The sequence below is a fragment of the Chelonoidis abingdonii genome, chromosome 15 (assembly GCF_003597395.2).
Source record: "Chelonoidis abingdonii isolate Lonesome George chromosome 15, CheloAbing_2.0, whole genome shotgun sequence".
Lineage (NCBI taxonomy): Eukaryota > Metazoa > Chordata > Testudines > Testudinidae > Chelonoidis > Chelonoidis abingdonii.
Genome location: NC_133783.1, coordinates 37,843,339 through 37,866,962, shown reverse-complemented (window position 1 = coordinate 37,866,962; position 23,624 = coordinate 37,843,339). Strand labels below are relative to the sequence as shown.

The 23,624-nt window shown below is 39.6% G+C and overlaps 1 protein-coding gene across 4 annotated transcripts in view; it reads left to right on the top strand.

Annotated features, from left to right (window-relative positions):
- The window catches only part of INPP5A (inositol polyphosphate-5-phosphatase A), a 427,143-nt gene that overhangs the window by 99,827 nt on the left and 303,692 nt on the right, over window positions 1-23,624 (top strand). For all 4 annotated transcript variants that reach the window (XM_075072715.1, XM_032799699.2, XM_032799700.2 and 1 more), the window contains exon 2: window positions 3,251-3,292. In XM_075072715.1, coding sequence (XP_074928816.1) covers window positions 3,251-3,292 — 42 coding nt within the window. The remainder of the gene's footprint in view (window positions 1-3,250; window positions 3,293-23,624) is intronic.

Below are 23,624 nucleotides of genomic sequence, written 5' to 3'. Positions count from 1 at the left end.
GGCACAGACACGCCATAGAGACCCATAGGGGGACGAAAGGACTTTATTCCCCAGAAGCAAGTACAGCACCCTGGCATCATGAATCAGTGTTTCCCACGTTGGTATTCATGACTCTGCCTCTGTGGTGCACTAAGCCTTGCAGAATGAATGAATAGTAACTTTTTCAGTTCACATATTCACTTGCTTCTTTTGGTAAGCAAAGTCTTGGGATATGGGTACCACTGATGGCTCCTGGACAGTTTGGAAACCCCCATCCTGTCAAATCCAGCTATTATTTCTGGAACTTTTCCAATGGCCACAACCTGTGGTTAGGTCACACTGTTAAATGCGTCACAAACCTGCACAACCCCAACCCCAAAGTGGACTTTCCAATCCCAAAGTGGTTTGCAATGGATTTACAGTCTGATGTTCCCAGCTTCCACAGGGTAATAGCCACTTGCCTCTGTACCAATATGGTTTCCCTGAATCGAGTGTTCTGGCATGGGAGGTTTGGTGCAAGCTTGTTAGACAGCTCCATGAATGTCTGTTTCCATATTCAGAAATTCTGAAGCCACTGCTGTTATCTCAGGTTGCCAAAATGATTTGATCGCACTGCTTCATGCTGGTTCTCCTGTCCTAGAAGTGATGGTCCACTCATCTGTGGTAGCTAAATGAATTGTCATTTATCCTCAAGATCAGTCATCTTCATTGTGTCAGAAAGTTCTGCACAAATGTCATCAGCATCTTGCCCATCGCCTACTCCACGAAATAAACAAACATTTGTCCTGTAATAAGGAGCGGGAACAGAACCATGGCATCATCCCATTGCTCCATGTGTTCCACTCAGTGTGGCAAGTGGGGTGATAATCATCAGGGAACTGCCACTGGCATATGTATGAATACCAAAAACACACAGCAAAGTCATTCCTAGAATATCTCCCTGTGACACTCAGAACCTGGGGATACCATCCCTGAAGTGGTAGTGCTAATATTGTGTAACAATGGTTGCAGTGTGCACATGGGTACACTCATGGCATGGCATTATACCCATGTCCAGCACAGGATATGTGGACTCTTGGTGTGTGTATAGGGAACATGCATGCGCATGTACACAGTCCAAGTAACTGGGTATGTGTACCAGGGCAGATATAGCCTATGTGGAAAGAAATTTCATTTTTAATTACACTCCATGGATTGAGGGTATAATTTAGTATTATGTACCATTCTTACTCCACATGAAATGCCAGTTTATCTCTGTGCAAATCTCCTATTAATATCAAAAGTAAAATATGCCTTTTTATGATCGCCAGTCTTTCAGTTATCATAATCTGTTCAGTACCTTGTCGTAATTCAGCATTACTTACCTATTTATTAAATTTTAATTGCTTTATCTTTTACATCTTGAAGACTAGGTTTTGACCTCAAATCACAGCAACCTTTGTTTTAAACTGTTCAGTACTACTGTTCTTAGGCTCTGATCCTTACATTTGTGCTTATCTTTACTCAACGAGTTCTCTTATTGAAGTCAAAATGGAAAAAAAGTGGACAAGCTGCTGCTACATTGCAGTTTTGATAGAGTTAGGGTGATAGAATATAATCTAAGTATGAACACGGCAGCGCATGCTGGCATTCTTTTCCTTTTGTGAGCTCCTGGTCTTGAAGTCTTCATATATTTGCTCTGGAATTTTGTCAGCCTCAAAAAAATTATATAAGGGCAGAAAATAATTGCTAACATTACAGCTGGTTGAAAATCTCCAAATTTTGAAATTTCAATAGAAATGTCACAATTCAGCAAGGAGGAAAATTATACGTTTTTCACAAAATTGCTAAAATGCTTCCTGTTTTTCTGAGTTGATTGAAAAATTTCTGAATTTGAGATTTTGAGCAAAAAAGCCCATACATTTTCAGAAAAATTTCGTAAAAATTTTCTCTGTTTGACCAGCCCCAATTCTTGCACTATATGTAGAGTTTTTAGGCACTTATGGCAGAATTATGGAGGTCTTCATTTAATAAGCAATCAGTACAAGTTTAATTAAGAAGTATAAAATATTTTTAATTTTATTTAACTATGTAAGAACACCACTTGAGAGAGAACCCAACAGAACGGAAATTTCTTATATATCTGAAAGAAGCACCAGCATTATTTTGTGTTATGCCTCTCGGTCAAGTAAAAGCCATCTACTGAAGTCTTTTTGGCTTTTCACTTCACTAACCTCTAATCTGTGTAACACAAACAATGTTACTTCTTGCCAGTAAAATGTTAGGGAGCCTGTCTTGTGTTTGCAGAACATTACAAGAACTACCCCTACTCAAGTCGAGCCAAGTTTCAGAAGATTAAACAATGGTTTGTATCTTTCTCTAGGTGCTACGTGCAGATTTGTAAACTACTGTACTTCCGTAGTTCTATTCAGAGCATTACACGTTTCTGAAAGGGCAGGGCTTTGCATAAATAGCTATGTCCTTACAAATAAGGGGTAATCTAGAAATTCTCTTTTGCCTTTTTTCTTTGTTGTAGTGCCTAGGAGCCCCAGTCATGGCCTGGGCCTCACTGTGCTATACACTACAAACAGAATAACCTGACAGTCCTTGCCGCAAAGAACTTCTTTTCAACTCTTAATAAAGCCAGTGGTAGGGTTTACAAAAAAGGCTTTAAACTTGAAACAGTTACAAGCTACAAATCTTTTAATCTATGCTGAGACTGTGTACTTTCTACATGTTTCTCTTTGGAAGGCATTCCTATAAACTTTAAACACAGAAAGTGAATGCTGTCATTTTTTAAGTCAGTGCTGCACAAGATATCTCACTATAATTCAGGGTATGTAACTTGAAGCCATAATCTCAAACAGTTTACATTATTTTTGATGTTCAGTTAATTCATAAGTACTTCAAATGCATAAGTTAAAAACTATATTGCAGAATTGAGATTTATGAGTAATATTTTCAGCCTGTTCAACTATTTTACCTTAACACTTGGTACTGTGTTGCAGAGGTCATACATGAAATGGTTTTGAATTACCTTTACTACATTTATACAGGATCTTTTTCACCTTTACATATTTGCACAGTTCATTGGGTATGATCTTGGCAAGAGAGGTACTAAATGAAAAAGAAGATTTCTGAGTGGTAGAGTTCTAGGAGGGTCTTGCTAGTTTGTTTTTAATGGGAAAAAGCTTGCCATTTAAGTCAATTAAGGAAATCAATGGGTATTGAGATATTCTTTTACAAAAGGCTTTGCTTCTGTCTTAATGGGTTTTTGAATTTTCTTTTTCAGCCAGAAAATTTACAGAAGAATTGGCTTCGAGAATTTTATCAGGTATGGTAAGAATGATTCCACATGAAGTTCTTAAAGTGTATATATGTTTAGTATAGTTAATAATGAGCCATTTTTATACAAAGAATTTTTGCTTTTTTAAACTGATAGTCATAAGCCATCTTACTTTTAAAAAGCAAAAACAAGTCTCATGAGCCAAAATGTTTAAATGGATAATAAAATTTAATAAAGTTTGACTGTGGTTTTAGAAAGTGGTTGGGAGCTTTTAATCTTAGTTGTTTTGTTATGATGAAAGGCAGCTTACGGCATTTTATGTTGGAGCAGCTTCTGGGTTCAGATGCTTGTCTTTGTCATGATGTACATAAAATAACTCTGAATTTGCCAAGGTTTCCACCAAATTTTTACAGAAGATAGGGTATAAACTATCATTTGGTCTCAGTTGCCCATTCCAAAAATAGAAGTTTCAATGTTTTACAGAAACATTTATTTTGGAATTAACTCTGTCTAAGAAGAGGGATAATAAGGATTCAGAAAAGGGAATATATATCTGGGTGAAAACGGGGGGAAAAAAACCCAAAACCCTGTTATAGATTGTACACTTACAGTTGTATTGGCCTGTACGATGTTATGACTTTGCCCTTGTAGAACAGATCTTTATTTTACTGCAAGTTGTCTGATGTTCCTACTGTGGCCCCATAAAGTTAGCAGATTTTGTGAGGGTCAGGACCTCAAAGCTTTCTTTTCCTCACAATATAAAAAAAGTTCAGTTCCACCCCATATTCCAGAATATATCATAAACTTGAATTTTTAAGCATAACAACCAAGAGCAGAGCTTCTGTTGTGTACAGTTGAATGAGTCTCTTGTATCACCCTGAGAATTTGCTGCTAAATAAACCTTTAGTGTTTTCTGCCATACAATATTTAGGATGAGGCCAGGGCATTCAGTCTATTTTTTATTCCTGTTTTGATGTTTATCAGAAATGGGACAATTCTTTTATCTCAAGGCTTTGATTAAACATGGAGATTCTTAGCACAGATTGACTTAAAAGGTTTATTTTCAGAAGTATGCTAGTAACCAGCACTATAGACATTTGCAGTGGACATGTTTCATTTTCAGTACTAAATATTGCTGTCCTTCAGGTCTTCACAAAATTCCCGGTAATGATAGCTGCAAATTTAAGACAAGAAAATGTATACATAATTTTGTACTTGTATCGTGAATTAATATGGGACACTTATTCATTCCAACTTGGAAAATTTTAAGACTGGATGTTCTGTTTTTCTTTGAATATTCTGGGCAGACATCCATGAATGTTCAGTGGCTGTAGCAAACTTGAACTTTTCTAGCCTAGTTCTACTAAGAACATGTAGTTGTATACAGTAATAAACATGAGGCATTGCTGTGTTCTCTCACAGGAATAAATGTGTTACTCATTCTAGTCATAGGCATAAGGAAGAAGGAACAGGAGAGAAGCAGTGTACCTTTGTACTTAGTGGGCTATTGAGAGGAAATTTTTTCAAAGGCCCTAGAAGGAAGTGGGTCTTCCTTAAAAGTAAATATTTACTGTGGATTTGATTAAATCTTACTGTGGTATATATTTTCTATACAGGAAATACTGTTTTTTGTTCACTGCAACCAGTGTGCCACAGTAAAATATGCAGATATTAGAAGGGTCCATTCCTCAAAGAACTTAGCTCTGGTCTACACTGGGGAGGAGGGGAAGGAATCAATCTAAATTATGCAACTTCAGCTACGTGAATAACATAGCTGAAGTCGACATACTTAGATCGACTTACCGTGATGTCTTTACTGCAGTGGATCGACTTCTGTCACTCCCCCGTTGACTCTGCCTGCTCCTCTCGTGGCGCTGGAGTACACAAGTCGACGGGAGAGCACTCGGGTCGATTTATCCCATCTAGACTAGAGTGATCTGGTTTGTGATTACTAGTGATGGACATCTCTCAAGGACCTCAGCCAATCCATGTCTTTTCTTTAAAAGTGGGAGAAATATAATGGGATTGATTGGTTCAAAAACTTGATAGTGGGACACCCTTTCACCACTAGGTCAGTAGCTTGAATCAGAAGCAGGATGGTAGTGATCAAAAGTCCTTAGCATCTGATGGTTTGTTCTATGGCTTGTTTGATGGGAGTCATATACGAACCTGAACGGATTGTAGTCTCAATCCTAATAATCTTAGTGGAAAAATGTCTTCATTAGAATTTGTGCCTTGTTAAATTCTTTTCATATTTAAAAAGTGGGATAAATTCTATTTAAATGAGTTACTGATTACTTTCTCAATTCATAATATGAACATTAAAATAGTCTTTTGCATATTGACTTGAGAAGAAGGATAAGCAGTTAATGTTCTTAAGAATAGAAAAAGCATAAGGTTTGTTTTTCATACGTGCATATTAATAAGTGTGCAAATGAGCAAGACAAAGTATGTGATCTGTTACAGCACCCAGGTGTCGTCTTTTAAACGTGCTGATAGCGTTTATGGTGTTTCAAACACCCTGCTTCTTGTTTCAAACATGCCTTATGCAGCATTGATAAAACATTGAAACTACTGAAGGATTCCCCAAATGAAAGCCAAAAGGAGTGTCCTTGGAAGGTGCTTTTGGAAACTGCTGGGGCAATAGAAATAATTCAAGGGCCTTGTAGAAGAAGTAAATACACCTCTACCCCGGTATAATGCGACCCAATATAACACAAATTTGGATATAATGTGGCAAAGCAGTGCTCCGGGGGGCTGGAGGGGACTGCGCACTGCAGTGGATCAAAGCAAGTTCGATATAACACGGTTTCACCTATAATGCGGTAAGATTTTTTGGCTTCCGAGGACAGCGTTATATTGGGATAGAGGTGTAGTAGAAAAATCAATGTTGAATTTCCTAATTTTAAATGTTTAAAAGTAACTAACCCAGTCTTACTGTATAATGAAATTGTCTTGATGATCAACATTTTATCTGGTTCTTGTAGCTGAGACTAAATTATTTAGATGATGCAGTTGCTAGTAAGAGGTTTCTATTGTAATAACTTGTGTAATTAGCTTTGTTTTTGCATAGTTAGTTTTTTAAAAATATATGAAATAAAGAGTAGGTTGACTACGTATCCTGCAGCAACCTGTTAGTCTCATAAAAAGTGTGATTTTCTTTGTGTTACCTTGGATTTATAACTACATAAATATTCACATAATAGTCTCTCCCCAATCATGGTCCAAACTAAATTAAATTAAAAAATGCCTCCAGATCCTTTAAAACAGATTTTCCTCCTTTAGGAAAACATACAGCTACAGATTGCTGGGCTTTTTTTACAGTAGTATTTCTCCTACTTCCATGTATTTATCTAAAATTCTCTAAATTTGTTTGCTTATCATGAATGTCACAGTGAAACAGCAACACTGCTGAGAGTGTTCTCAAGAATAGTGCTGTACAGTTGTTTGAACAGTGATACTTTTATTGTGTTTAGTGGGGCTGCTGTTTGGGGTGCACTTGTAATTATAATGAGAAGTAGCATGATGAAGCTTTATAAAAGCTTTTTGAGGCAGGAACTGTTTGTACTGTGCCTAGTGGAGTTGGCCTAGTTGAGGCATCTAGGCACTAATACAATAAAAAATATGTCACAGCACATGCAGAATCATAATAAATTGGTATTAATGATAACTATTCAACTTTTTTTTTTCATTTTAAATATTTGGTTGCTTTTGAAATATTCAACAAGATTATATTAATCAACAGTACTGGAAAATGACTTTAGAGTCAGACTTTTAACACTTCTTTGTAAACTTGAAGCCCAGATAAACCACAAACCACATTTTTTTTCCACTCCTTCTGAGGAATTCAATTTGCATATATAGTTGTGTCAACACAGTTTGCATAACCTCTGACAACTGAAGGTTAAGTGCTTCTTCTGTAAGCAGTGAAAACATTCTCAACAAAAAAGGAAGAGAAATTGCAAGGCTTATTTTCATCTATTTCTAGAAAGCAATGTCCATGATGGAAACAGAGCCTGGTTTTGTCTTTTTTTATTAGTTTTAATAATTTGTTCTAACATTTTTCATCATTCCAGCCTCCTAATTATCTCGGATAACATGCTGATATGGTGACATTTTCATATGTTGTGTTTTGCTGTTTGAAACGAAACATTTTTAAGATCTAGCAAATTCAAGATTTAATAAGAGTGTTTAATAGCACGGAAAACTGTCCCATTTATTATTATTACTACTTACAACATGGTGGCTCCCAAAACATGCGTAGGCACTGGATAATTAAAAACTTAATAGGAACATTTCAGTTTAACTATCATTTATTAAAAATTTAAATACCCTTTTCTGTGCTACAAATGAGACCTTAAATTATTAAAAACGAAACAATTTACAAGAACTAATAAACTTTCACTATACTGTTTGTCCAAGAACTGCAAAAGAGTAAAAATAGTTAACTTAGTTTCTTGACCATTTAACTTTTGTCATAACTAGTACAATATACTGTGTTTCCTCCTGCAGAGGAATGTTATTTGGTTAATCCTGGTTTCTATTGGAAATAAATATGAGTAATTCAGCTTTTGTAAGAATATTTAAATAAAACCTGAATTTTGGATCAATTTTGGCCTAATAATGCCCTTATAAATTGATTGAGCTATCACACACTTTGTAGTTTGTTTGTTGGCTTATTAACAAGATTTTTGTTTTCCCAAGAGAGTAATATTTCTTAGATTGTTGTATTTTTACAGCTGTCTCTCTCCTACCTCCAAATTATCTGCACTACTAATAGCAGAAGAAACAAGCAGTCTACTAAATATTCATTTTCTAATTTTGCTACAATCTGAGGGTCTTCCTTAAAAGTACTCTTTTGAAAAATCGATTTAAATATTGATGTTCACATTTTACAAATCGATAAAGGTACATTATTTAAATAAAATACAGTATAACCAACCACAAGTATTCAAAACTATGAGTCAGGCCCCCAAAATAATGGATTCATAATATTAATACATTTTCGGGAAGGGGAGTTGCCCTTTTTATTTTGCCTTTATGTTACACATTTTCAAGCTTTTCTCTGCAGCCACGAGGACTAGAAATTTACATGATTTTTAATGAAAGGATTCTCATGTAATCATCCAACTCCAGGAACCGTGGCTTTAAGATCAGCGCCAAATATTATATAAAATCATAAGAATGGGTCAGACCAATTGTCCCTCTAGCCCAGATCCTATCTTCTGATTGTGACCAGTGCCAGATGATTCACAGGGAATGAATAGAATAAGGCAATTTTGAATGATCCATTCACTGTCATCCAGTCCCAGGTTCTGACAGTTGGAAGTTTAAAGCCACCCAGACTCTGGGGTTGCATCCCTGATCATCTTGGCTAATAGCCATTGATGGACCTATCGGCCATAAACTTATCTAATTCATTTTGAATCCAGTTATGCTTTTGGCCTTCACAGTGGGAATGAGTTCCACACGTTGACAATGCATTCGGCGAAGAAGTATTTCCTTTTCTTTGTTTTAAACCTGCTGCCTATTAATTTCTTCAAGTACTATGTGAAGAAGTAAATAACCTTTCCTATTCACTTTCTTCACATCATTCATGACGCCCCAAGCATGGCAGTCAGGCAGCCTTTGGCGGCTTGCCTGCAGGAGGTCCCCAGTCCCGCAGCTTCAGCGTACCAGCCACCAAATTGCCACCAAATCCGCGGGACCGGCGGACTTCCTGCAGGCAAGCCGCCTAAGGCAGCCTGACTGCCGCCCTCACAGGAACTGGCAGGGTGCCCTCCCCGCAGCTTGCTGCCCCAGGCACGCGCTTGGAGCGCTGATGCCTGGAGCTGCTGCTGGAAAAGTGACTTAGCGTCCCATTGCCACCCTTACTTCTGTGCTGGTGCTGCCACCACGGAGCTTACAGCCAGAGCCCTGCCACCTCCAGGTGAGGGAATAGGAGTGGGAAGGAAAGTCCGAGCCTGGGCTGTCTCCCGGTGAGGGATTGGTGGGGGAGAAGGAGAGCTCAAGCCCAGGCTGCCTCCTGGTGAGGGACTGAGGAACAGGGGTAAGGAGAGCTTGAGCCCAGGTGGCAGGCTCCAGCTATCAGTTCCAGGGCAGCTATCTCCTTTATCCCCCCCCCTCTGTTATGCATGGCCCTTCTGCATAAGCCTCCAACACCCAGGACTGACAACCAGGTCTCAATAATAATAATAATTAATAATAAATAAAAATAAAAGGCAACAAGTCACGCCTCTCTTGACACATTCCTGCACCTCCCTTGGGAGGCCCACCCCATAGTTTGAGAACCACTGATATAGTGAAATTATGGTATTTCCTGTTTTTATCTCTCTCCCTTTCCTAAAGGTTCCTAACATTCTATTAACTTTTTTGACTGCTGCTGATTAGCAGATGATTTCAGAGAACTATTTACAATTATTCCAAGATCTTTCTTGAGTAGCAACAGCTAATTTGGACCCCATCATTTTTTATATATGTTTGGCATTATATTTTCCAATGTGCAGTAATATGCACTTATCAACACTGAATTTTATCTGCCATTTTGTTGCCAAGTCACCCAGTTTAGTGAGATCCCTTTGCAGTCAGCTTTGGACTTGACTATCTTGAGTAATTGTGTATTGTCTGCAAATTTTGACATCCCTCACAGTTCATCTCCTTTTCTAGGTCATTTATGAATGCATTGACCAGCACAGGTCCCAGTATAGAACCCCAGGTAACACCCTAGGAATATCTGAACCCAAAGCTATGGTAACTAGTCTCTATTTTTCAGGTGGTGTCAGGAAATAAATCGGTGGAGAACACAGCATCTCCATCTGATAAATGATTGGTACACACAAGACTGCTTCCATCCAAAAACGCTTGTTTTTATTGAGTACAAGGCACACATCTAAAATAGCAATTGGTCTAGAGCACCCCAAAGAAATGTAGTTACCCATAGCCTGACGTAGTGTCAAATGACAGTAACAGGATTATGGTAGCCAGCCTTCTGCCTAGCTGCTGGGGAGTATTTGTCAGTGACTCCTTGTTCATAGAATATCCAAACTTCTTCAACTACACTTTCTAACTAAACTTTTTATAGATTTTCTCCAGACATAACTCATAATGGCCCCAAAGACGCTAACAATTTCCCTATCAACAACCAATAATAATTAATTATTCTACTTATCAGGAAAGCAGCTTGAGCAAAAAACAAACAAACAAAAACCCCTTACAAACACAGACGAACAGAATCAAGGTCAGTTTTCCGTGCTTCTCCCCTTCTCATGAATCTGTCCTTTCACTTTATCTATCCCAGTCAGTAAAACTGCAGCTTGTTTTTGTACTATCTGTCTGAGCCAAGGCCAGATTTCTGACTCTGTTGTTTTCTCACTTTCAGCTTACAGGGGCTAAGTGCACAAGATGGCTGCAAATTATGTCAAATCCAGTCCTCTGACAACAGGGAGACCATGCTGTTTACCTTTGTCCACTGTGAAAAGTGACCATTTATTCCTACTCTTTGTTTCCTATCTTTTTAATCAGTTACTGATCCATGAGAGGACCTTCTTTTTATCCCATGACTGGTTAGTTCACTTAAGAAACATTGATGAGCAACCTTGGCAAAGCTTTTCTGAAAGTCCAAGTACACTATATCAACTGGATCACCTTTGTCGACATGCTTGTTGACTCCCTTAAATTAGTGAGACATGATTTCCAGTTACAAAAGCCGTGTTCACTCTTCCCCAACATACTGTGTTTATCTGTGTGTCTGAAAATTCTGTTCTTTACTATAGTTTCAACCAGTTTGCCTGGTACTGAAGTAAGGCTTATCAGCCTGTAATTGTTAGGATTGCCTCTGGAAACTTTTTAAAAAATTGGCATTTACATCAGCTATCTTATAGTCATCTGGTGCAGAAACTGATTTAAACAGTAACTTGCATATCACAGCTAGTAGTTCTTCACTTTCATATATGAATTCTTTCAGAACTTTTGGGTGAATACCATCTGGTTCTGGTTCCTGATTGCAGTTTAATTTATTAGTTTTTTCCCAAACCTCTTCTATTGACACATCAATCTGGGTCAGTTCCTCAGATTTGTCACCTAAAAAGAATGGCTCAGGTGTGGGAATCTCCCTCATATCAACTGCAGTGAAGACTGATGCAAAGATTTCATTTAACTTCTCTGCAATGGCCTTGTCTTCTTTGAGGTGCTCCTTTAGCACCTTGATTGTCATAAGAACATAAGAATGGCCATATTGGGTCAGATCAAAGGTCCATCAAGTCCAGTATCCTGTCTTCCGACAGTGGCCAGTGCCAGGTGCCCCAGAGGGAGTAAACAGAACAGGTAATCATGAAGTGATCTACTCCCTGTCGCCCATTCCCAGCTTCTGGCAAACAGAGGCTAGGATGATATCATCTCTGCTCATCCTCGCTAATAGCCATTGATGGACCTATCCTATTTATCTAGTTCTTTTTTAACCCTGTTGTAGTCTTGGCTTTCACAACATCCTCTGGCAAAGAGTTCCACAAGTTGACTGTGCGTTGTATGAAGAAATACTTCTGTTTGTTTTAAACCTGCTGCCTGTTAATTTCTTTTGGTGACCCCTAGCTCTTGTGTTGTAAGAAAAGGAGTAAATAACACTTCCTTCTTTACTTTCTTCAAACCAGTCATGATTTTATAGACCTCAATCATATCCCCCCTTAGTCATCTCTTTTCCAAGCTGAAAAGTCCCAATCTTATTAATCTCTCCTCATACGGAAGCTGTTCCATACCCCTGATAATTTTTGTTGGCCTTTTCTGAACCTTTTCCAATTCCAATACATCTTTTTTGCGTTGGAGCGACCACATCTGCACACAGTATTCAAGATGTGGGCATACCATGGATTTATATAGAGGCAGTGTGATATTTTCTGGCTTCTTATCTATCCCTTTCTTAATGATTCCCAACATTCTGTTCACTTTTTTACTGCCGCTGCACATTAAGTGGATGTTTTCAGAGAACTATCCGCAATAACTCCAAGATCTTTCTTAAGTGGTAACAGCTAATTTAGACCCCATCATTTTATATGTATAGTTTGGATTATGTTTTCCAATGTGCATTACTTTGAATTGATCAACATTGAATTTTACTGGCTATTTTGTTGCCCGGTCACCCAGTTTTGAGAGATCCTTTTGTAGCTCTTCCCAGGACTTAACTATCTTGAGTAGTTTTGTATCATCTGCAATTTTTTCCACCTCACTGTTTACCCCCTTTTCCAGATCATTTATAAATATGTTGAATAAGGCTAGTCCCAGTACAGACCCCTGGGGGACATCACTGTTTACCTCTCTCCTTTCTGAGAACTGACCATTTATTCCTACCCTTCGGTTCCTATCTTTTAACCAGTTACCAATCCATGAGAGGACCTTCTTATCCCATAGCAGCTTACTTTGCTCAAGAGCCTTTGGTGAGGGACCTCGTCAAAAGCTTTCTGAAAATCTAAGTACACTATATCCACTGGATCCCACTTGTCTACATGCTTGTTGACCCTCCCAAAGAATTCTAGTAGTTTGGTGAGGCATGATTTCCCTTTACAAAAACCAAGTTAACTCTTCTCCAAAACATTATGTTCATGTATATATCTGACAAGTACTGGCTCTTTTTAAAAATTGGCATCACATTACCTATCCTCCAGTCATTTGTTCAAGAAGCTGATTTACGTTATAGGTTACAGACTACAATTAGTAGTTCTGCAATTTCACATTTGAGTTCCTTCAGAACGCTTGGATGAATACCATCTGGTCCTGGTGACTTATTACTGTGTAGTTTATCAATTTGTTTCAAAACCTCCTCTAATGACACCTCAGTCTGGGTCACCTAAAAAGAAGGGCTCAAGTTTGCGAATCTCCCTTACATCCTCAACCATGAAGACCGATGCAAAGAATTAGTATAGTTTCTCCGCAAAGGCCTTATTGTCCTTGAGTGCTCCTTTAGCTTCTCGATTGTCCAATGACCCCACTGGTTGTTTAGTAGGCTTTCTGCTTCTGATGTACTTAAAAAGTTTTTTGCTATTACTTTTTGAGTCTTTGGCTAGCTGTTCTTCAAATTCTTTGTTGACCTTTCGAATTATATTTTTACACTTCATTTGCCAGAGTTGTTCTTTTTTCTATTTTCCTCTCTAGGATTTAACTTCTACTTTTTAAAGGATGACTTTTTGCCTCTCACTGCTTCTTTTACTTTGTTGTTTAGCCATGGGGGCTCTTTTTTGGTGATTTTTTTTTTTTTTTTTATTTGGGGTATACATTTAGGTTGAGCCTCTATTATGGTGTCTTTAAATAGTTTCCATACAGCTTTCAGAGATTTTACTTTTGGTGCTGTACCTTTTAATTTCTATTTAACTAAACTCCTCATTTCTGTGTAGTTCCCCTTTCTGAAATTAAATGCTACGGTGTTGGGCTGTTGTGGTATTTCCCCTGTCATCCTTACCTAGTCATCCTTACCTAGTGGTCCAGCTATATTCTCCTTTTGGACCAGGTCCTGTGCTCCACTTAGGACTAAATCAAGAATTGCCTCTCCTCTGGTGGGTTCCAAGGTGAGATGCTTCAAGAAGCAGTCACTTAAGGTGTCAAGAAACTTTTATCTCTGCATCCCGTCCTGAGGTTACATGTACCCAGTCAATATGGAGATAGTTGAAATCGCCCATTATTATGGAGTTTTTTATTTTAATAGCCTCTCTAATCTTTGTGATCATTTCACAGTCACTATCACCATTGTGGTCAGGTGTTCAGTATATATCCCTACTGCTATATTCTTATTGTTAGAGCATGAAAACACTATCCATAGAGATTCTGTGGTACAGTTTAGTTCATTTAAGATTTTTACTTTATTTGATTCTACGTTTTCTTTCACATATAAATGCCACTCTCCCACCAGCAGGACCTGTTCTGTCCTTCTGATATATTTTGTACCCTGGTATTACTGTAACCCATTGATTATCCTTATTTCAACAAGTTTCTGTGATGTCTATTATAGCAATATCCTCATTTCATGCAAGGCATTCTAGTTCACCCATCTTATTATTTAGGCTTCTATTATTTGTATAGAAATACTTTAAAAACTTGTCACTTTTTAGCTCTCTGCCATTACATGATGTAATTGAATGAGACTTTTTTTTCTTTTGACTGTTGCTCATCAGATCCTAGCTGTATTTTATCTTCCAGCCTCTCCTCCTTAGTAGGACATAGGGAATTTCCATGAATAGATCCTCCCCTAAGTGATGGCTCTGTCTGAACCACATGCTCCTCTGCACTATCGGCTTTCCCCCAGCCCTTCGTTTAAAAACTGCTCTGCGACCTTTTTAATTTTAAATGCCAGCAATCTGGTTCCATTTTGGTTCAGATGGAGCTCCCCTTTTCCTGAAAGTTTCCCCAGTTCCTAGTAAATCTACATCCCTCCTCCCTATACCATCGTCTCATCCACGCATTGAGATCCTGCAGTTCTGCCTGTCTGTCTGGCCCTGCGCGTAGAACTGGAAGCATTTCAGAGAATGCTGCCATACAGATCCTGGACTTCAATATATTAATTGGCAGCCTAAATTTGGCCTCGTGGACCTTTCTCCTGTCCTTCCCTATGTCACTGGTACCTACATGTACCACGACCACCAGGTCCTCCCCAGCATTACATATAAGTCTATCTAGATGTCTTGAGATGTCCGCAACCTTTCCACCAGGCAGGCAAGTCACAATGCGGTTCTCACAGGGTTCTCGCAGTCGTCACAAACCCAGCTATCTACGTTTCTAATGATCGAATCGCCCAGTACTTATACCTGTCTCTTCCTAATAACTGGAGTTCCCTCCCCCAGAGAGGTATCTGGAGAGGCAAGAGGATACCACAACATCCTCTGGAAGGAGGGTCCTAACTATGGGATCATTTCCCTCTGCTCCAGTTGGATGTTTTCCTTCCCTGAGACTTTCTTCCTCTTCAAAGCACAGGTGCTGTCAGACTCAGGGGATGAGACCATTCTGCTTTGCCCTGGAAAGTCTCATCCATGCACCTCTCCTTTTCCCTTCGCTCCTCCAGTTCAGCCACTCTGGTCTCCAAAGCCCTTATACAGTGTCTAAGGGTCAGGAGCTCCTTGCACCAAAAATGTACACACATGTCACCTGCCCATAGGTAATCACACATGCTGCATTGGGAGAAATAAACTGGGTAGCCCCCACTCTGCTGCTGGACTTCTGCCTGCATTCTCCTTTTACTCCTGCAGCTCGTTCTTTTGTTGTTGTTTTGTTTTTATCGGGGGGTGGTTTTTAGCATTAAGTTTAAGGAATGGTAAGTGTATTTAGCTTCCCCTCTTACACTCCTCCCCTTTAAACTCCCTCACACTATCCATTGGCCCTATTTCCTGTTTGGCAAGTTTCCTGCTTTTGATGTACTTAAAACATTTTTTGCTATTAGGTTTTGTGTCTTCAGCTAGTTGCACTTCAAATTCTTTCTTCCTCTGCCTTATTATACTCTTAAATGTGACTTGTCAGAATCTATGCACTTTCCCTTTTTCCTCAGTAGGAATTTGCCTTCCAGTCTTTATAGGATGCCTTTTTGCTTCTAACAACCTGCTCTTTAGCTATTATGAGGACCCTAATAAAGAGTGTCCATGCAGCTTGCAAGCATTCCACCTTTGTGACTGTTCCTTTCAGTTTCTGTTTAACTAGCTTCCTCATTTTTGTGTAGTTCCTCTTTTTGAAGATAAGTGCTACTGTGGTGGGTTTCTTTGGCATTTTTCCTCCTGTAAGGATGTTAAACTTAATTACATTATGGTCACTATTCCAGAGTTCAGCTATATTCACCTCTTGGGCCAGATCCTGTTTCATTTAGGAATAAATTAAGAATTGCCTCTCTCTTTGTGGGTTTCCATGAGAAGCTGCTCTAAAAAACAGTCATTTAGTGTGTCCAGAAATTTCATCTCTGGATCCCTTCCTGAGGTAACATATACCCAGTCAATACAAGGATAGTTATAATCCTCCATTATTACTGTATTTTCTGCCTTTGTAGTCTCTGTAATCTCCCTGAGCGTTTTTATGATCTCTGTCACCATCCTAGTTAGGTGGTCAGAATTATATTCCATCTGCTATACTCTTATTGTTCAAGTATGGAATTTCTATCCAAAGAGATTCTATGGTACAGTTGACTTTAATTAAAAGTTTTACTTTATTTGACTGCATGCTTTCTTTCATTCACAGTGCCACACCCCCTTCTGTGCAAATGGTTAGCACTTGGTTATAGGGAAGTCAGAATGGACGCCAGAATCCTGAGTTGCAGTGCTAAATTCACATAGATGAAGAATTTCCCAATTGGTGGCTGCAACTCAAGGTCCAAGGCAGGTGGAACTATGGAAAAAGACCTCTGGTCTGGTTGACTTTTTTTCCTCAAAGAAAAACATCAGGAACTTAAAAATCTAATCCACACTGTTTGAGATCTGTGCTAGCGTTATTTCTGGGCATCCTTTAAAGCAGGTGAGACAGTGGTGAGGTCTGCTGCTTTAGAGGTGGATGGCCATAGGTGGTCTTGCTTGTAAGCAGCTGGGTTCCACTAGACATATGGACTTGAAAGTCCAAGGACGTATCTTTGACCAGAGAGAATTTGTTTGGGGTGGAGGTGGAGGTTTGTTGGCTGAGGGAAAAAGAGAGAGAGGCCACATTCAGTTCTCTTGGGACTGTATCTCATCTGTTTGGGCCCTTTTTAAAGGGAGGGGATTAACAGGCTGTGCTTTGTAAGCCAGCTTTCATGTTTTTGCACTGGAATGGTACAATCGAGAGAAAAGTACATGGAGTTGATGTATTATAGCTCTCTCCTTTGTACATAGAGACGGTTTTGCACTAAGTGCGCAGACAGAGGGAGAAGAGGGATGACAGGACACTAAATTAATTGACTACCCTCTGAGAAAATAGCTTTGTAGAGCTTCCCTGTTAAGTTTAAAATTGGAAGACGCACAGCTTTGTGGCTGTTCTTTGCTTTGCTATTTTAAGCATACTCTGATTTATTTTCTTTGTGGTTCTTGGGACTGCCAAAAATAAATTAAATTATCTCTTCGTTGTTGTGTTTTTCCCCCTTCTTTTTCATAGTAAGGAAGCCACCAAAATTATAGCAATGGAGCAAAATAAAAATAACAACTAGTAGCAATAGGAAACTAGAAATATGTATGTGTGGTGCTTTTATTGACGGACATTTCTGGCTCTACAACCTTTAATCCTATGGTTTGCAATGTGGTTGTAGAGAGTATGATCATATACAGAATTCACCTCATTTACTTTTACTTTATTTTTGGTAGGAGTTCTACAACTTAGTTTGCACAGTTACTACTTCTCTTATGATGATATTAAAAAGTTAATGAAACAAGTGTGATATTTGCCAAACCTGCTTGGAAAATATTTTGATGACTCAGTGAAATAATTTAAGACTGTGGTCCTTTTCATGGCATTATAAAGTATTTGATTTGCTGTTTTCACTGATATCTTATGTAAAGTCTGAAGCATTTAGTTAACTGAAAGATTTGCTCCTGCTATAGCAAAAGGTTTGATAGCAAAGGGACTTGTTTTCTAATCTAGTGAAAGAACATATGCTTTCTTGTATTTTGAAAATGCTGTTAATACTTTAATAATATGACTATATAAGAAATTTTCCTACGTGTTTCTTATGCTGTATTTTTCTGTTCCTAGTTGCGGTTAGGTTTTTTGAAGTCACAGTTTGGTATCTTGATACAGTCAAGATTGGTATCTTAGTATTTTCCAATAGCTGATAGTAGTTTTCCTTTAATACTAAAATAGCATTTCCAGACAGAGCTATGTGAATCCTCCTGATTCCAGTTCCCAGGGTATTCCATGCATTTTCCTTTCAGTCCACCTCATTTGTGAATTACAGCTCATCTGCTTGTAAATATTATCTGCTTGGCACAAAGACAAATTTGTGTGTATGAAAAAGCAGAGATTCCTAGTTCATAGAGAAATCTTAAGTGTAATTTGTGACTGTGACTGTAGCTTGTGACTTTAGCTTGAGAAGTAGAGCAAGCAATTATCCTGTGAATGTTACTATAAGAGAAATAGCTGTCTATGAGATCCTGGTTATGCCATAAGAGGGAGGTGCGGAAGAATATTCCCTAAAACTAACCCTAAGGGCTTGTCTACCTGAACAGTTATTTTGTGTATAAATCACCCCATACTAAATGTCCGTGTGGACCCTGCAGCTGCACACAAGATGTTTCATGCTATATTTTGATCTAATCCCATTTTAAAGCTAAACTGCAAGCTGCCTTCTCTAACTTCCTGTTGTAGAATTAAGAAATGATTACTTAGTATGTTAATTTGACTGAACTGATGATTTTAAACCAATTTTGCAGCTAACTCATTTAACTGATATTATTTAGCTTTAGTGATGATTTTTCGTATTTTATTTTTGCATGTTTATAACTTTCATTAAAATTAAAAAAAAACTTATTGAATCATTTTCCTCTCTAAACAATTTGTGGCAGAACCATTGAGAATCTAGGTGAATCTGTGGATCCACCTGTGAGTCTAGACAACTCTCCGTAAGTTAAACCTCTCTGGTTTTCACAATTGCAGTACTTGTATATTAGAGGTTCTGATAGGTACTGTCACAATTGCTTGCTTATTAGGTATAGAGATTTTCAGTATTTAATGTTACTTTTACTAGAGTATTGCATTCAATATCTCCTTCAAAAGTTTTATAGAAAAAAATTATGGATGAGATGAAAAAGTGAGTAACACAATCAGTTCAATTAAATAGCAATGCTGCATGGCTTTTAAAAAGCAAAGCAGCACATCAGAGCAGGGGTGGCGAGTTATATGGGCCCGTGGTGCCCGTGCTCCAGGAATATTCAGGGCCCAGTGGCCGCCTCCACCAATGTTCAGGGCCGAGTCTGTCTCGGCTCCCCCAGAGCATCTCTCAGCCCTGTCTGCTTCCTCCAGGTGATTTAAAAGGGCCCAAGGGCCCCCGGCCACTGACACTGCAGTGAGGCTAAGGGGGCTTCCTGCCCACCCTCGCTCTGCGCCACTCTCAGAAGCGGCTGGCATGTCCCTGTGGCCCTGGGGGTGTGTGGGGGTGTGTGTGTGTGTTTCTGCACACTGCCCCTGCCCTGAGTGCCAACTCCGCAGCTCCCATTGGCCAGGAACTGCAGCCAATGGGAACTGTGGGAGCAGTGCCTGTGGGCAGCGGCGCACAGAGACCTGCTGGCCGCCCTGCCTAGGAGCTGCTGCTTGAGGAGTATGCAGGTCCCTTTTGAGAGCCGCCCGAGGTAGGCACCATACCCCTCACCCTTTCTTGCAGTCCTGCCTAAACCCAGACCCTGCATCCCAACTCCCTCCCAGAGCCTGTTCCCCACATCCCCTCCTGCACCCCAACCCCCTTCCCCAGCCCAGAGTCTGCACCCAAACTCCCTCCGAGTCCTCACCCCTTCCTGCACTCCAACACCCTGCATCCCAAACCTCCTCCTGCATCCAAACTCCCTCCCAGAGACTGCACCCCCTCCTATACCACCCCAGCCCAGAGCCTGCACCTAAACTCCCTCCCAGAGCCTTAGGCAGGTGTGGGGGTGGGCGGGACTTGGACCCATTCTGGGCACCACCAAAAATTATACAAACCTGCTGCCCCTGCATCATAGTGATATCACGAGAAGCAAATTGGCATAGATTAGTAGTTCACAAAATCTAATTTCGTGGAATTCTTGTTGGAAGTCTGTAGAGAGTTGCCTTCTCACTTCTTTTTGTTTTTCAGCTGCTTCTATGAGTGCTCAGTCTCTTTATTGCAAAGAAGAGCCTGTAGGCCTCTAAAAGCATCTGGAAATTATGAGAAGTAAGCGTAGCTGCTTATATAAGGGACTGTTTCTGTGCTGAAAAGAGGGAGCAGGGGCCATTAGGGTAGAGAAATGTACGGGGAAGAAAGGAATGAGGTAACTGGGTTAATATATCCAACGGAAAAGAAGACCAGATGATTGGGCATCATATATGGGGGAGAAGAGAACCAAGCTACAGGGAAGCATCTGCAAGCAGAGAAGAGGCGCATGAGCCAGAAATATATGAGCAGAGGAGTGGTAGGAGAGACAGAAAGGGCCACAACAGATGGAAGAGGAAGTGAAAGGGAAGAGAACTTTTTAAAAAAAGAACACCACATGTTGCATTAAAGACAGATACACTTGCATACTTGCCTACAGGGGCGGCTCCAGGTACCAGTGCAGCAAGCGCATGTCTGGGGAGGCAAGCTGCGGGGGGTGGCCTGCTGGTCACTGTGAGGGTGGAATTTCTGCGGAAGGTTCACCGGTCCTGTGGTTTCAGCGGTAAGTCGGCAGCGGGTACGCTGAAGGCACGGGACTGGCGGACCTCCTACAGAACTGCCACCGAAGCCGCATGACCGTGGCAGACCTCTTGCAGAAACGCCGCCAAAGGCCGCCTGACTACCGTGCTTGGGGCAGCAAAAAACATAGAGCCGTCTCTGGTTTCCTATTACTTTCCCATGTAAGCAATTCCTGTAGCTACCACAGGAGTGTTGTGCAGTTGTGAATGGTGGTGGTTTGCCTGGTCACAGATGGATTGGGAGTTTGTCTACAAAATATATATTCCATAAATATGTAGTTGATACCCTGGCCAGGGTTGAGACCACCTGTTATACATGATGGGCCATCTTTGCATCTCAGCTGATATTACAGCTCAGTCTAGGACTTGTGTTAATCTAGTTTCTATATTTTATACGTCTTGTATAACAACTTATTCTGCAGTGTCTTCTAATTGTGAAGTGTTGAACTAGGTCATATGAGTGGGATAATTATGATGGGATGTCACCGAGTGTATTCTGAAAGGGTGTTCTGAAACTACTGCGTATGACACAATATTTTCATGGCAGTCAATGTACCACCTATCTGAGCTGTGTGTGAAGCGAAGTCAGTGCATTATAACAGACTGCAGTCATTTGATGCAGCACAGCAACCCATTTAGCCTCGGTAGTACCATAGGCAGCGGCACTGGTGATTGTCCAGGTTTTGTTACTTAAAAATGTGCAATATTTTTTACTTCTGTCTGGGATGTTTAACATGACATTCTGCTAAAGTGTATCGCATAATTGTTCATTCATTGGAAAGCAGTGATGTAGACATATAATGACGTACAGTCGCAGGTGGTCGCAAGGATCACAAGATTAACTCTAGTTTTTAGTGTTTAAAGAGAATGCAGTTCACACAGCTGAACAGAATCTACAGGGATAAAGATACTTTTGAAAATTTTCTTGCAAGCCAGTATATGTTACACCCCACATTTCATAGAATGGAACATGCAGTCAGGGTGGAAAAGTAAATAAAATAGAGATGTTCTGATCATGAGGCATAATTCAGTGAGATCCTAATAGGGTGAACAGTTTGAAAAACACGGCTGTAGAACATGGCTTTAGCCATGTCTCTGGCGGAGGACATGTTGGGGATTATGCTCTAGGCAGGTTTTAAGCTTGACAGTGCATGGATGAGGAAACTCAAAGGAAGGGAATCTGCAGAACCAGACGTAATGGAGGAAGGGAATGTAGTGGGAGCTAAACCAGAGAGGCGGTGAAATTCCAGTGGGAGAACCGAAGAGTTGGGGCAAACTCCAGAGAAGGAAACTGGGGAGCTAGAGATAGTGGAACATGAGCAGAGGGGAGAAATGACGGGGGGAGGGGAAAATGTAAAGAGGTGATGTAGGCACAGGGTGACCAGGTGTACCAGTATTAGGGGCTTTGTCTTATATGTGCAACTATTCCCCCCCCCCCTGCAAAAAAGTGTCACTATTTTTCATACCTGCTATCTGTCACCTTATGTAGGGAACTGGGAGCAGGGAGGAAGATGTGTGTGGCAAACTTAAGGGAGAGCCAAATCAGAAGGAAGGGGAGAAATAATAGATTTGAAGTGGAAGAGGAGCAAGAAACTTGAACAATTTGATAATCTCAGAAGTATGTAAATGGCGAAATGAGTATTTATTGATATGCAAATTGAAATATTTCATCACATGTACAAAATGTCCAGCTTTCCAATTTTGTAGACTTAAAAGGTATAAGCAAGAGAAAAATAGGAGGAATGTGGTAAGCTCCAGAAGCACAACTGAGCAACACTGTTATATGGCTGGCCCCCACATGCCTGGAAGAAATGCTTTTTGTTAATCAGACGTGGACTTTCTCCATCTGCACTGGATCAGTACTGACAAATGACCTCTTGGAAATGTGTAGTAATTTTAGAAAATTTCTTGGTAATCAAGGGTATGGCAGAACTTGTCAGCATAAAAGAAATAAAATCTTTAGAGGTAGAATGTTTTCTGATCCATCTAGCAGGTGACCATATTGCTTAATATGTTTGAAACTAATTAGAACTTTTATTTGTATTACAAAGCAAAATAAAAGTGCTTGCTTAAAAGCTAGAGGTCAAGTTAATATTGTCACATGTGCAATTAGTTTCTCTTCTGTGCAGCACAGCATGTACATTTAATTTTGGGGGGAAAGACAAAAACAGCATCTCAGAAAGTTCCCTCTTTAATAATTACAGTAGATCTAATCCTATTTGTTTACTTTCAAAGGAAGACTTTAATGGGAGGGTTTAATTACAAAGATTAACAAGCCTTAAATGTTTAAAACTGGGCTTTTTTCAGATAGACCTTTGAATTGATCTCCAAATTCCCCAAGTGAAGACAAAAACAGCTGTCTATTGTATAAATGTAACAGAACCTCAGTGTTCTTGGATTTTCTTTAAGGTATGGCTGAATGTTTCTCTAAGGTATATCTTCACTAAAGATTTATTTGATTCGGTGACTTCAGTTCAAGTGGAAAAGACTTGAGGGCAGCCTGGCTGGCTGAATAGGAAAAAAAAACTGCTCTTTTATCATACATGGGCCTGCAGCCAGCCCTGTTAGTGACATCATGGAAACTTGTGGCATCCTGTGTATATAGTAGTAAGAAAATGTGTTGCCCACATAGTCTCTTTGGTGCTGTTATGATACAGCAACAAGCTGTGACTTGGCATGCCATTTCTAACAGACAATAATTTAAACAACATATCATTATAATTTCTAAATAAAGAGACTTGAATTTTTTAAAATATGCATTTATGGGCCCAGTAAAGGGGAGAGGTATCAGAGAAACATGCTTCTCAAAACCATGTCGCCATTTCCCCTTTTAAATTTGTGACTACTCACAGCGAGTTGCATTTAAATCACCCTGAATTTGCTGAATCATTGCTTGAAATGGTATTTATATCCATATTCTTAATATACCCAGTTCCCTGAAACTGAGAGTTGTAATCTTAGGGCCAAATCATGTTCATTTTACCCACATGAGGGGTCAGAGAGCATGCTTGTTAGGCAAAGCAAATGGAATTTGATATTACAAGATTATGCAAGACTTTCATAT